This window comes from Mesoplodon densirostris, chromosome 3 (assembly GCF_025265405.1).
Source record: "Mesoplodon densirostris isolate mMesDen1 chromosome 3, mMesDen1 primary haplotype, whole genome shotgun sequence".
Lineage (NCBI taxonomy): Eukaryota > Metazoa > Chordata > Mammalia > Artiodactyla > Ziphiidae > Mesoplodon > Mesoplodon densirostris.
In genome coordinates this window covers 37018667-37033939 of record NC_082663.1, presented here as the reverse complement: position 1 = coordinate 37033939, position 15273 = coordinate 37018667, and the positions used below count along the sequence as shown (strand labels likewise).

The 15273-nt window shown below is 36.5% G+C and overlaps 1 protein-coding gene across 2 annotated transcripts in view; it reads left to right on the top strand.

The window, feature by feature from the left end:
* The window catches only part of C3H5orf34 (chromosome 3 C5orf34 homolog), a 34442-nt gene extending 20916 nt beyond the window's left edge, over positions 1 to 13526 (top strand). For both annotated transcript variants that reach the window (XM_060091677.1, XM_060091676.1), the window contains exons 7-13: positions 600 to 691; positions 2273 to 2342; positions 3000 to 3170; positions 3601 to 3695; positions 5053 to 5151; positions 8187 to 8227; positions 13208 to 13526. In XM_060091677.1, the coding sequence (XP_059947660.1) occupies positions 600 to 691; positions 2273 to 2342; positions 3000 to 3170; positions 3601 to 3695; positions 5053 to 5151; positions 8187 to 8227; positions 13208 to 13401 (762 nt within the window). In that variant the 3' untranslated portion in view covers positions 13402 to 13526. The remainder of the gene's footprint in view (positions 1 to 599; positions 692 to 2272; positions 2343 to 2999; positions 3171 to 3600; positions 3696 to 5052; positions 5152 to 8186; positions 8228 to 13207) is intronic.
* Positions 13527 to 15273: the final 1747 nt, after the last annotated feature.

The window sequence follows — 15273 nt, the reverse complement described above, 5'->3', positions numbered from 1 at the left end:
AGAGTCCTGGTAAACACTAGCATGAAAGAGTCTGAGAAAGAGGAAATTCAGAGGGAATAACAAAACAACATTTTTTTCTAATTCAAGAAGTTGAGCTTGTAAATAATAATATTGTCTTACACAAACTAGCAATTGTTCTTCCATTAATAAAATATAACAAAATGATATAGTCATTCAATTAAAATAGTAATTAAAACAGTTTTTTAAGCCTATTTAACTGCCTTCTTCTTTTTTTTTTTTTCTGTCTAAAGGGAAAAAGGGGCTTATGGTAGGTTTCCTGTTAATGCACAGGGAAATTAGTTTGTTAATTTGAGTACAGCCAAGATTTAAATTGAGCAGTAAGTTATAGGCTATTAGAATGTAATTTTTGAGTAGGATAACTTTTGATAGGAGGAATTCTAGACTTTTAAAAAAAAAGGGAAAATGGAAAAGCATCATAAAATACCTTTTAAAGTTACCTTTTATGAGCTGTTGATTAACTTAAGATAACTGCTTGCCTTTTTACTGTATAAATACATATTTTAAGGAAAAAAATAGCTAAGTAATAATGGCCAAAATTTATTATTGAATCTTTAAAAAATTTTTAAACTAATTTTCAGAGAGAAGAGAAAACTTATTCAGTAAATAACCTTCCTCCAGATAGACCAGGAAGTCCATTTTCTGTTTGTTCTCTAATTAAACAGGCAACCAGGTAAGTGCTTCACGTTCAACTGAATCAAGTGTTACGTGTCTGAGAAACTTGATACATTTTCTAGTGGTTAGGATAAGATTAAGAATTGGTGAGTACAGTGGAAATGTCTTTAGTAAAATCTGTCAACTTTTCTGGTCTCATCATTTATAAAATAAAGTGATCACAATGTCATTATAAGAGTACTTCTTGGCACTTCCCTGGTGGTCCAGTGGCTACCACACTCCCAATGCAGGGGGGCCCAGGTTCGATCCCTGGTCAGGGAACTAGATCCCACGTGTTGCAACTAAGAGTTCGCATGCCACAACTAAAAGGTCCTGCATGCCGCAGCTAAAGATCCCACATACCACAACGAAAATCCCTTGTGCCACAACTAAGACCCGGCACAGCCAAATAAATAAATAAAGATTAAAACAACAACAACAGCAACAACAAAATCCCAATTATTTAAAAAAAAAAAAAGTACTTCTGGCTTTGAAATTTGAAGTTAAATATGGAGAAACATCCGCATATAGCAAGCAACTGCTGGAAGGAAGGAAGTGCCCTTTCTCTAGGTACGTGTGGCATCATTATTGTTCCTTGTAATCAAGTTGAAGATTTGATGATACATTTGAATTTTCATACTTCTTTATTATCCTAGGAGTAATAACGATTTCTGAGAATGAACAGAAGGTGAACTGTTCTTTGGTTCATATGTTTTTTAATTCATTAATCAGTCTGTGGCACCGAGAGGAATGAAAGTGGATTGTTGAATTAAATTATTTGTTTTATAAACTTATGTTTAAGCAACTTCTTTTTTTTTAATATATTTTGCGTGTATTTGTTTATATTTCACCTCCAGAAATTGATTGGTTTTAGGTGCTTCTTTTTGGTTTTTTTTTAAGATGTTGGGGGTAGGAGTTTTATTAATTAATTTATTTATTTTTGCTGTGTTGGGTCTTCATTTCTGTGCGGGGGCTATCTCCAGTTGTGGCAAGCGGGGGCCACTCTTCATCACGGTGCGCGGGCCTCTCACTATCGCGGCCTCTCTTGTTGCGGAGCACAGGCTCCAGACGCGCAGGATCAGTAGTTGTGGCTCACGGGCCTAGTTGCTCCACGGCATGTGGGATCCTCCCAGACCAGGGCTCGAACCCGTGTCCCCTGCATTAGTAGGCAGATTCTCAACCACTGTGCCACCAGGGAAGCCCTAAGCAACTTCTAAAGTAGATTTGAAGGAGCAGAACTGGTCATTTGATTTTCTAGGGACAGTTGATTCACATCCCCACCACTCTTAGACTATGCTAAACCTTTCAGGTGCTGTGAATCTGTCACTTCTTAAAAAGGAGCAAATTCTGAAAATCCTCTCCATTTGGAGTCATTTCATTGCTAAAAATTAGAGGAATAACCTTAACTATGTAAGATTAGCACAAAGGGAAGCAACAGTAGTAGTTCCCTTCTAGGGGCTTAAGGAAGAAAGAGGTCCAAACGTATTTTTGTGGAAATGAGTTACTTGCCTAAAATGTTGTATAGCAGTGAGAATGGGTTGCTAGAATTGGAAAATGACATTATTTGCAAATGTTTAAGTAGTATTTTTCTTGTTCACAGAATTCTTCAGCATTGTGCCAAGATGAAGCTTTCTTTAAGCCATAACTATCATATATGCTGCTGGAAAATGGTATCTTGAATTATTTTAAAGCAAAATATTTTTAATTGCTTTATTATTTGTATACATACATATAAGTTCAAATTACTTTCATCTAAGTCATGTGAGAAAGTCTTTGTAATATTAATACTGGTTTATTTAAAAAATCCATTTAATAGATAAACACTGAAAAATTGGGCTTTTATGTTATACTTTTACTGTATATAGTTTGTTTTTTCTTTTTTCTTAGAGGGGGAGGGCAGGGGAATTGATTGGATTCGAAGTATGTGAAAAATAGTTATTTTGAAACATATTACAGTATTCATTCTATTTCCATAACTGTAAAAGTAAATCTTTTTTAATGCTGACTTGGAGGAAGTGATTCTCAGACATTGATTTCTGTATCTATACTGCTTTGATTATAAACCTATATGTTGCTGTAGTTCCTAATCTTTGTCTATTTTCTATGTAAAGTTCAGCAGAATGGTGACTTTCCAAAGGTATTAGTACTTAATCTGCTTACAATAGACTCTTTTGGGTAGCCACTTCTGGAAAAGTCAAAACATCTATAAGGGTTCTACAATATTCGACGTCTGAATGAGAATCTGAAGTTGCCTCAGTGTTCATTAATCATTTCAGTCTTATTAGTGGATAACTCTCTTTCCTGCTATTTATATTTTCTGGTTTTAGGTACCTGGGATAAATGATAGCAATATACTGCCTTTGCTTTTGAGAGAATCATTCATACCCAACGTGGGAAGATTTCTTGCATACTCTGATGACAAAGTACATGCTGTCTTTTTAGATGGCATTACTCTAACCCTGAATTGGAATTTCAGCTCTCTTATTGAAAAGAGACAGGTAATTATACTTCAGACTGAAATCTATTATTTACTTATTTATTTTTAATCTGTGGAAATAGTACAAAGAAAATGAAGTACCACAGTATCTCTATTTTTTGAAGTATAAAATCCGTCAAGAGGCTTTACTGATCTCATTGGATTTCCTAGCAGAAATCAGAAAGGTGTGACAAATCATCATTTTTATAAAGGTAACTCATTATAGAGAGAGGGACTAGTATTTTTGTTCTTTTGATAACTATCTATATAAGGGTGGTGGTTGAATAATACCCATATCCCATGTAAAATAAAACTTTTAAGTTAGTCAAAATAAAGTTTTAATGATTCATCTACTTCTTTTTTTTTTTTTTTTACTGAAAATTAATTAAAAAGAAGGTGTTGTTTTTCAGTTCTAGAATACTAAAACTTACCTTTCCTCCTTGCTTCTTAAGGTAAATCGAGGTCTCAATTTAGGTTGGTGTAAGTTAACTTTTCCTGATGGGCGAAATCAGTTAATTCAGATTCAACACCCTGGACCATATGAAAGGTACTGGAAAGCAATTAAAAAAATAATTTCATGTTAGTAAACAACTTCCTTTTAGACAGAGAGGAAGAATAAAAACATTATTTAAATGTTGTATATATTTTTAGTTTTTCCATGTGGAAAATGTGCATAAAGTCATTTCAGTGGGTTTTAGTAGCTGCAGTGTTTTTGTTTTTGTTTTTGTTTTTTTGGCCACACCGCGTGGCTTTGTGGGATCTTAGTTCCCCGACTGGGGATCGAACTCGCGCCCCCTGTAGTGGAAGCGCAGAGTCTTAACCACTGGACCTCCAGGGAATTCCTCAGCAGTTTTCAGGGTTTACAGTTATATTGGTCTCTAGCATAACTAAATAGATCAGGTCAGCTTTAATCATTTCCATTTGTATTCTAGTGATTTTTCAAAAGAAATGTGTTATAGATATAACTGGCTTGCTGTGGAGGTTGGACTGTGGTCAGCTGTGTTAACCAGTTAACTAATTAATCCCCTAACCAATTTAAACTAAGGCTTACAGCCACAAATAACTAAATTTATGTATATTTCTGTAAAGTGAAATAAAACAAACTAGCTAATGATTTTTCTTAAAATGGAGAAGATTCTTGAAATCAGCTTTTTATGAATATGCTTTTTATCTTTTGGCTTATGTAATTTGTTATAATAATCATTCTCCTTGTGATGTTCTTGACATGTTAGTGATTTTACTTGAGGATGTTCACAAAACAGTTGCTTTTCTTACCTCTTGAATTTATTTTTCTGTTGGGATTTATTGCATTTTGGTTTAAATGCTCCAACATTCATTGCTAGTTTGAATAATTTGCCTCAAAAGATAGTGTCTATTTAGCAAACATTAACTATTTATTTCAGCCAGTCACTCCAAATCATTCATTTTACTGAACTTGATACTTGTTTTGTGTGTTTGATGAGTTATATGTAATTCTGCATGTGTGTGTGTGCATTAATAGGTGTGTTCTGGTTTAAATTTTAGAAAGCAAATGCTCACTTAGTCTTGTGTGTAAAGACATTTTCATGATAAAATTTAATGAAATTCATTTTACTTTGAAAAACTAAAAGGAGAATTTAGACATTAGAACTTTGAATGAAATCCAAGTGTTAACCTGTGTTCTGATTCTTAAATCTCATCTTTATTAATCATATATGTGAGTAAATCATTTTATTCCTGATGAATGAGAAAAACTTGCTTTTTCTTTTTCCAATGAAAATGATTTAAAAACTTGCCCTACTTTAGAATTTTTTCTTCATTCTTTTTTCCCAAACCGTCTTAATGATTTTTCCAATTTTTAAATGCTTTTATAAATATTCTACAAGTTTGTTTTTCAAATATCTGTCTTAATGTATTCAATCTAGATATGTGACAACAGTAATATCATGGTGCAGAAGACTGACCCAGACTAGTCAGAAAGAAATGCCTACACAGCCTTCATCTTCTGTTCCGGAAGAAAACTGGTATTTGTATTTATTTTAAACTTAATCTGTGTAGAAGAGCCAAGTAATCCTCAAAAATTAAAATGTTAAAAGGTAAACTGACTCTTTTTCCCAAAAAAACTTTCTCTTAGTTAAATATATTTAACTCCTATGATCTTTTGATAGCTTAAATCTTGAAAGTAATTTATCTTTAATTGGATATCTCATTTATTACATTTCATCATAGTATATTTCATCTGAAGATTTGAAAACTTCATATCAAAATGGGTGACTCTTTTAGTGTAATAAATTCATCCTGAAAACTTTATGGAAAAATTTAGAGTATATATATATATTTTTATCTTAGTAATATTAAAGGAAATAAAATGTTGACTAACATAACAAGCTTTCAGAAAAAGTTGATTTTTAAATCATTTCTGTTATATTAATTGCCTCCCCCAAATTAATTGATAATCAACAAATAAAGCAAGATTTCAGTCCCTCCTGTGTTCCTTTCAGTGTGTAGGGGACTAGAACTGGGCTCCGAAGGAATATTTAGGGAAATTAAGACATTTTAGGGAGGAAGCAAGGGCAGAGGTAAAAAAGGGTATTTTGGCTTGTGGAGATAGTAAGAAGTTAATTTTTATGCAGCAGACACTTACCTGCTTGGGTGTAGTGTAACTTTGATGGATAGGAATAGACCTTGTAATCAATAGAGGAATTCAGACTTCATAGAATTACAAGTTCCTATATGGAAAAATGACAGGAAGAAAGAGCCTTAGGAAGGTTAGTGTCACTGCAAGAGTATAATCTGATTATATTGGAAAAGAAGGATATCAGGAACAATTTAGGAAGTTTTAAATTAAAGTAAGTTGTAAGAGGACTTACCTGGTGGTCCAGCTGTTAAGACTCCGAACTCTCAATGCAGGGGGCCCAGATTGGATCCCTGGTCAGGGAACTAGATCCCACATGCCGTAACTAAGAGCCCACATGCTGCAACTAAAGATCCTGCGTGCCGCAACTAAGACCTGGCACAGCCAAATAAATAAATAAAAAGAATAAAGTAAGCTGTAAGGTGTCTTAGTGCATGGTGCATGATGAAAAATATATATAAACAGTAAGCTTGATTCTTATCACCTTTTCCTAAGTTACTTAGAGAAAGAGGTACAATCAAATCAGTAGATGTTATTTGAATATCCAGATATCTTAAGGATTCAGCTTTCCAGGTCCCTCTCTTCAGCTACAGTTTGGGAGCAGAAAAGTTGCCTTAATAGCTAGCAAAAAACATAGTTGGGAAGAAAGGGAAATGGTACATGGCTATAAAACTGGTTACTTCATCATTGCTCAGCTGGCAAAGTTTGTAAAATGCTAGCCTTTTTATATGAAAGCTTAGAGGAGGATAACTGTCAAGACAAACTGAGAAGTGAGGGGGTAAGAGAAGTACAGATTGGTGAAAGCAACTATGGGTGGAAGCAATGCGGAGCGGAGGGGAGACAAAGGAATTGAGTGGGGAGGAGAGATACAGCACTTGAACAGCTCCATTCCCCTCTCAAAGCCTAAGACATCTCCACAAGAGTCAGATGATTCTTGTTTTCTTGTCAAAGTGGATAGGTTGAAGGGAGAGAAGAGATCGCATACTAAACAGCTACCTAAATTGTATTTCAGCTATAAACATAATATACAGCTACCTAAATTGTATTTCAATATTTTATTTCCAACTCACCTTATATTATTAGCTTACTCGTTCAACTTTTTAATAGGAATGCTTGTCAAAAAATAGTACAGGAGATATTTCATAAGACGTTGGTTTATCATATGAGTGACAGCATTAAAGGTAGTTTGTATGGTTCTGGGTGTACCCAGAAAATGTGTCTCATGTTTAAAAAAGGCAGGGGGAGTGTGTTTTGCAATGATGAAGAGTCGGCGGGTTTTGGAGTAAGTCACATCCAGGTTTTTAGTACAGATGCTTAAAATGATGAAAGATCTCTTTTATTCTCCGTTCATAGGCTAGAGTACAAGGAAAGAGTGCAGGCTGATGAGGTGCATGTGGTCCATTGCGTATGGTCCATTGTCTGCCAGTAAAGCAGACAAGTCTTCTACCTTATTGTGAGCTGTGAAAAGACTTTTCTAGTGACTTGACTAAAGAGATGTTCTAGCATGAATGTCCTCATTATTTTTGCAGAGCTAGTCCAGTTACACTATTTTCTAGTTGTGTGCCACTGCTCATATTTCATCTAGTGATGAGGGAAAACACAAAGAACACACACACATAAGAGGTTCTGCTGGATTTGTGTACATTTAGCCTTCTATCCCACACCAGTTGCCCCAATATCTGTTTCTGTGGAACATGGTAAGGGCTAATGTTCATATATTAACCCTTCAAGTCAAAAAGAGAATGTTTAGTATACTGTGCTTAAGCAAACAATGAAATGATTAGGTAGTCTATTCCAGAGAAATTTAATAGAAAGTAGTTATTATGTTTTGACACCTAATTCAGTCATATAAAAAGTTGGCCCTGGAGACCATCCATTCCCTAAGAGTTCCATATAAATGAGGTCTTACTATATGTGTAAGATCCCTTCTCCTCCAAAGAAACTATCTAGGTATGAAGATCAGAAAATTAAATAGTTCAAGAGAAAGCATTACAAAGAAGTTTATGATTAATTAACATACTGCTGTAGGAATTCAAAGAAGAGAGTATTTCTTTCATAGAAGTGATGAGATTTTAGTAGGTTTTTAAAGTTTTAGTAAACCTTGAGGAGGAAAGTAGAAGATATGCCACATCAGTACTGAGTTGTAGCAGGAAGGCCCATTACCTTCAAACCTCAATACTTAATTCAAAAGTCCTGGAGGTGGAGGACTTTTATTACTTGCCTTACTCATGAAAGGCACAGTAAGCATCAGTTGAGTCAAGGTGATTTGTTGCTCAATAAAGCCAATATAAAGAGAATTCTTAACCTCTAGGTTCTTATGTCAAAAATTCTAATCTTTATGAAAAAAAATTAAGTATGCTCATTTGAAATATTGTGGATATAAAAGAATCAGACAACTAGCATGAGTTTTTTTTTTTTGCACAGGTCTGTGGCTTCTGAACTTGAAAAGATACAGAAGTTTAACTGTATCCTTTAAACAGAATCTATTGTCCTGCGTAATTTCTCCCTTTCCATTGTAGGCTTAATTCATGACTCTGTACTTTATATTAATCCATTACTTATATATTACAGAGCTTTATTGAATAATATTTAAGATTGTAATTTAAGATGTATCTTGTTTATAGGAGGTACATCATGTTAGCATTTGTACTTTTCATTGGGTTTAACTCAGCAAAGGACAGTGAACTAAGGTTAAGATATCCTATGGAGACTTTCACACTTATATAATTATATTCTAAATTATAACTGAGAACTATCTCTGACTTCTTTCTTTTGTAAAATTTGTAGGATTTTTATATACTATTATTTGTAAAAAATTTCAGCTTTATTGAGATATAATTGAAAAAATTATAAGATACTTAAATAGTATATCATAGTGACCTGACACACATACACATTGTGAAAGGATCACCCTATCTTGTTAATTAACACATATATCACTTTACATATCTATCTTCCTCCTCTCCTCTATCTCACCACCCCTCCCGGGGGAGGTCTGATTTCCACCCTCCCAACAAACCTCAGTCATACAACACAGTGTTATCAACTACAGTCACCATGTTATACATTAGATCCTCAGACCTTATTCATCTTATAGCTGAAAGTTCATATGCTTTTACCAACCTCTCCCTCTTTCCCCACCCCCAGCCCCTGGCAACTACCAGTCTACATTCTGTTTCCATGAGTTTGACTTTTTAAAAAATTCCACATATGAGTGACACCATGTAGTATTTGTCTTTCTCTGTCTAGCTTAGTTCACTTAGCAAAATGCCCTCAAGGTCCATCTGTGTTGTTGCAAATGGCAGAATTTCCTTCTTTCTCATGGCTGAGTAGTATTCCATTGTGTGTATGTATATGTACCACATCTTCTTTATCCATTCATCCAACAGTGGACACTTAGGTTGTCTCCATATCTTGGCTATTGTGAAAAATGCTGCAGTGAACGTAAGAGTACAGCTATCTCTTCAACAGACTGTTTTCATTTCTTTTGTTTTGTTTTGTTTTGGGTTTTTTTGCGGTATGTTGGCCTCTCACTGTTGTGGCCTCTCCCGTTGCGGAGCACAGGCTCCAGACACACAGGTTCAGCAGCTATGGCTCACCGGCCCAGCCACTCCGCAGCATGTGGGATCTTCCCGGACTGGGGCATGAACCCATGTCCCCTGCATTGGCAGGCAGAGTCTCAACCACTGTGCCACCAGGGAAGCCCCAACTGTTTTCTTTTCTTTTGGATATATACCCAGAAGTAAGATTGCTGGATCCTATGGTAGTTCTATTTGTAATTTTTTGAGGAAACTTCCATACTGTTTTCCACAGTGGCTGTACTAATTTATATTTCTACCAAGGTACACAAGGGTTCTCTTTTCTCCATATCCTTACCAACACTTGCTGTCTTTTTTTTTTTTTTTTTTTTTTTTGCAGTATGCGGGCCTCTCACTGCTGTGGCCTCTTCCATTGCAGAGCACAGGCTCTGGACGCGCAGGCTCAGCAGGCTCAGTGGCCATGGCTCACGGGTCCAGCCGCTCCGCGGCATGTGGGATCTTCCCAGACCGGGGCACAAACCCATGTCCCCTGCATTGGCAGGCGGACCCTCAACCACTGCGCCACCAGGGAAGCCCTGTCTTTTTTTTTTTTTTTTCTGTACGCGGGCCTCTCACTGTTGTGGCCTCTCCCATTGCGGAGCACAGGCTCCCAACGCGCAGGCTCAGTGGCCATGGCTCACGGGCCCAGCCGCTCCATGGCATGCAGGATCTTCCCAGACCGGGGCACGAACCCGTGTTCCCCTGCATCGGCAGGTGGACTCTCAACCACTGCGCCACCAGGGAAGCCCCAACCTGTCTTATTTTTTTGATGATAGCCATTCTAATAGGTGTGAGGTGATAACTCATTGGTTTTGATTTGCATTTCCCATGATGATTAGTGATGTTGAGCACCTTTTCATGTACCTGTTGGCCATCTGTATGTCTTTGGAAAAGTACATATTCAGTTCCTCTGCTCATTTTTAATTTTTTTTTTTTTTTTTTTTGCTATTGAATTGTAGTAGTTGTTTGAATATCTTGGATATTAACCTCTTATCAGAAGTATAATTTGCAATATTTTCTTCCATTCCATAGGTTGCCTTTTCATTTTGTTGAAGGTGTCCTTGGCTGTGCAAAAGCTTTTTAGTTTGACAAGTACCGCTTGTTTATTTTTGCTTTTGTTTTCTTTGCTTTTGGTGTCAAAAAGTCATTGCCAAGACTGATGTCAAGGAGTTTATTACACCCTATGTTTTCTTCTAGGGGTTTTATGGTCTCAGGTCTTACATTCAAGTCTTTAATCCATTTTGAGTTGATTTTTGTGTATGGTGTAAGGTAGAGGTCCAGTTTTCCTGACATTGTTTATTGAAGAGTCTATCCTTTCTCCATTGTATATTTTTGACTGTTTGTTGTAAATTAATTGACCATTACAGACATATGTGACTTTATTTCTGGACTCTTTATTCTGTTCCATTGATCTATATTTCTGGTTTTTGCCATACTGTTTTGTCATACTGTTTTGATTACTATAGTTTGAAATCAGAAAACTTCCAGCATTGTTCTTCTTTCTCAAGTTTGCTTTGGCTATTTGAGGTCTTTTTTGGTTCCATACAAATTTCAGTAGTTTGTTCTATTTCTGTGAAAAATGCCATTGGAATTTTGTATTGTTCAATACATTGAATATTGTATTGAATCTGTAGATTGCTTTGCATAGTATGGACATTTTAACAATATTAATTCTTCCAGTTCATGAATACAGAATATCTTTCCATTTATTTGTGTCTTATTCTGTTTCATCTAATGTCTTATAGTTTTCAATGTACAGATCTTTCACCTTTTTGCTTAAATTTATTCCTAGGTATTTTATTCTTTTCGATGTAATTGTAAATGGAATTGTTTTCCTAATTTCTTTTTCTGGTAATTCATAATTTATTTATTTTTATAAATTTTATTTATTTATTTATTTATTTTTGGCTGTGTTGGGTCTTCGTTGCTGCGTGCAGGCTTTCTCTAGTTGCATCAAGTGGGGGTTGCTCTTCGTTGTGGTGTGCGGGCTTCTCGCTGCAGTGGCTTCTCTTGTTGCAGAGCATGAGCTCTAGGCGTGCAGGTTTCAGTAGTTGTGGCACTTGCACTCAGTAGTTGTGGTTCATGTTCTCTAGAGCTCAGGCTCAGTAGTTGTGGTACATGGGCTTAGTTGCTCCATGGCATGTGGGATCTTCCCGAACCAGGGCTCAAACCCACATACCCTGCATTGGCAGGCGGATTCTTTTTTTTTTTTTTTTTTTTTTTTTTGCGGTACACGGGCCTCTCACTGTTGTGGCCTCTCCCATTGCGGAGCACAGGCTCCGGACACGCAGGCTTAGCGGCGATGGCTCACGGGCCCAGCTGCTCCGCGGCATGTGGGATCTTCCCAGACCAGGGCACGAACCCGTGTCCCCTGCATCGGCAGGTGGACTCTCAACCACTGCGCCACCAGGGAAGCCCTGGTATTAATTCTTGTTTAAATATTTAGTAGAATTCACCAATGAAACCATTTGTGTTGGGAGGTATTTGATTACTACTGATTCAATTTCCTTACTAGTAATCAGCCTGGATTCAGTATGTTTCTAGGAATCTAACCATTTCTTTTAGGTTGTCCAATATATTGGCCTATAATTGTTCATAGTAGTCTCTTATGATCCTTTGTATTGTGTGGTATTGGTTGTGATTTCTCCTCTTTCATTTCTAATTTTATTTGTTTGAGTTCTCTTTTTTTCTTGATAAGTCTAGCTAAAGGTTTGTCTATTTTATCTTTGCAAAAACACCCCAGCTCTTTGTTTCACTGATATTTTCTTTTGTGTATAAGCTCCTTCCAGGGAGATAGCACCAACCTTGAGTAGGCCAGAGAAAGAATGTGGAGATATCATCTGCCAGCCTCCTGAGTCTCCAGGGAGGATCACATTCAGCCCCGAGGCACATGCTAAATTAGAAGCTTTTAAAACATGCAAATAGGCATACCTCAGGCAGCAGCTTTTAAAGTATGCAAATAGCCCTCTTTGAGGGAAAGACTGGGAGATGGGTGTTTCTGTCTGCTCAGAGCTAGGAGTTTTAGGGGCCTTTTCCACACTTAGAAGTCTTAAAAGTTGGAGCATTAGATCTTGGGTCATTTACTCCTCAGGGAGAAGCTGGGAATTGTGAGTTCCCCCCTATTGTGGTAAGGGTGGGGTTTATAGTGAAAGTGTGTCTCAACCTTTCTTACCCATTTAATTGTGGATATTTTCTTATTCACTCAGTGTATAGGAGTCACTCTGGTAGTTCCTGGATTTCTGACAGCAAGAATTTCTCCGTGTGTAGCTGTAGATTCAGTGTCACATTTGTGGGAGGAGGTGAGTTCAGGAACCTCCTACATCACCAGCTTGGACTGGACTCTTACTTCTTTTTCTTATTAAACCTTTTGTTCTGTACATTCCTATCCCACTCATCTAAATTTCTTTTATCCTGTTATTTTTCCATAATCCTATTCAAATAATAAAGTAGCTCTGCAACAGAGGACAGATTCTTTTCACTCTAGATGTTTTAAGTTAAAAATACCCTACACAGATTGTTTATATTCCTCTCACCCCTACTTTGGTTCCCTTTTATTCCCATATCACTTCTTCATTTAAAGAAATGTTACTGAGGTTTTAATTCTTTTATTTCCTCCCTGTCACCAAACTTCCATCCAAATACGGACATACATACTCTCTTTTCCTTTCCCCCTCTTATAGTCTTAACTTGTTTCTTCATCTATAAGGGATAGACTTGATAAATTCTTAAGTCCCAACTCTATTATGAATCCAAGAGATCTTCCTCCCAATGGAGAAATAATATTTTAATATGAAGGCTAGGCTTTCTGAATTAAAAACAATTACAATGAAAAATATGGGGAAAAAGCTCCTTAACTAAGCAACTTAGTATTATTGGAGAACAGTGGTGTCCTAAGCCAGATTTCTAACAAGAAAAATGAACAGTCTTTGGATCATTGTAAACCAGAATCTTCAGAAACCTTGCTAAAGGAAGTTAATGAAAAGAGTGTATCAGTGGCATTGAAAAAAACCTCTGAAATCCTTCAGGATATTGACTGTCTTCTATCAAACTCTAAAAGGTGAAATATGGAATTATTACAATATATTATTAAACCTTGAGGATGTTATTTCAAGTGACTGGTAGAAAATTACTAGAAATTATATATATGACTTCTGTACAATGATTATATGAGAAATGACATTTAACTTTGGAGGTATTTTACCTAACTTGTAAATTTTAAAATATGTATTTTATTAATAAAGAACTATTTTAAAAATTTGAACAATTTCTTATCTCAGATTTGAGAAAAAAATTTATAAAACTGTAGTTGCTGTTTTGTCTAGTGGAGCATTCACTATTAATCAAGTTTTTTTCATTTTACTTATGCAGAATTGTATACATTGATCATTTGCTATTTAGTCTCTCCAAGTATTTTTCAGTAGAACCATGAAAAGAGAATTAGATCTTAAAAAAACAAAATGAAAAACCTTAATGTGTGCAATATTGCTTCAAGCTAAGAATCGAGCACTTTAGCTAAGACTAAATTTTATCTGGACTATCTCATGTACCAGATATTTTCATTTGTTTTGAACATCTCCAAACATTTATGCTACAAAGTGTATGAAACCAAAAGAGAAATGAGCTCACTAAAAGTGCTATATGTTACACCTGTCTCTTGGGAAAGAACAAAACCATACTTCTAAAAAGACTTCAAGGTTATACCAGACATAATCAGAAATGTTCAAATTAACTTATGATTTCTTGAAAAGACCAGTCTCTTCACATAAAAGAGAAGAAGCAACAGAGGAAACAACGGGAAAAATAGAGCAAAGCCAGCAGAGTGTAGTAGGTTAGGAGAGATAATGTAAGCAGTTTGAATGGGCACAATGCTCTCTTTAGCTCCTCTCACAATGGGCTCCCTGCCACCTTCAGGTCTCAGCACAAATATCCCTGCCTCAGAGGGGCCTCCCCCAGTTACTATTACACCACCATGTTTACTTCCTTTAGAGCACATATTTCAATCATCCAACTTCTTTGTGGTCTATATCCTCCACTAGAACTTGAGCTCCATAAAGTTATAGTCTTATTACCAAGCATAATGCCTGGCATATTGAGAGCACTCAGTATGTATTGTGTAATGAACAGTCCCTTTGGGCAGCAGACTGCCCACAGAGAAAATAACTAAGTTCTGTTTTGGTTGCAGGAAACCACCTATGTTGTCCCTAAATAACTCTAGAAAGCCTAGACTATAAGAAATGCACCCATGCTGCCATAAGGGTAATGCCAAACTGTTACTGCATTCAGACAGAAAAAATTTGTTCTTAACATGACTAAAAGCACCCAATATTGTGGTTAATGTGTTCAGTAATATTTTTAATAAGCTTTTAAGCTTTTTAAGATGTGCAGGTAAAATATGTATAATTTCCTCCCTCAGTTGAGTCTTTCCCGTTGGCTAAGAACCAAGAGTGTGACAAACAATGAAAAGTTCTGTAACAGAAACTCAGCCACACTTTAAGGTTCCGTGAAAGACCTAGAAGTTTGCTTGGGATTGAAGATTCGGATTCTCTATGGTCTCCTTCAACTATGTACTTAATATAATCCCATTGCCGCCCCTGCATTACATCCAACACTTGTTTTGAGAAACCAGGTAGGAAGGAGAAAGAAATTTTCCTCTTTGAGCCCCCGCTTTTCGCCCAGTGCTTACTAGAGCCACATGTCAAGCTCGATGTCTCCTTGGTGCTCACAGAGCAGCCACCACTAGGTTGTCTCTTTTTTCGACTCTTGGGCATTCAGTAGTCATGATTAAGCGTTCTAGCCTTCTCACCGCTGTCCACAAGAAAAAGCTGCCCCCAACGTATACCGCACAGCGCCAAAGAGTAATTATCAAGAGCTCCCCAAGGGGGCGGTGGAGCGCCACAGAGGAGCGTCAGGTCCGCAAAGTCGCCCGGGCTTGC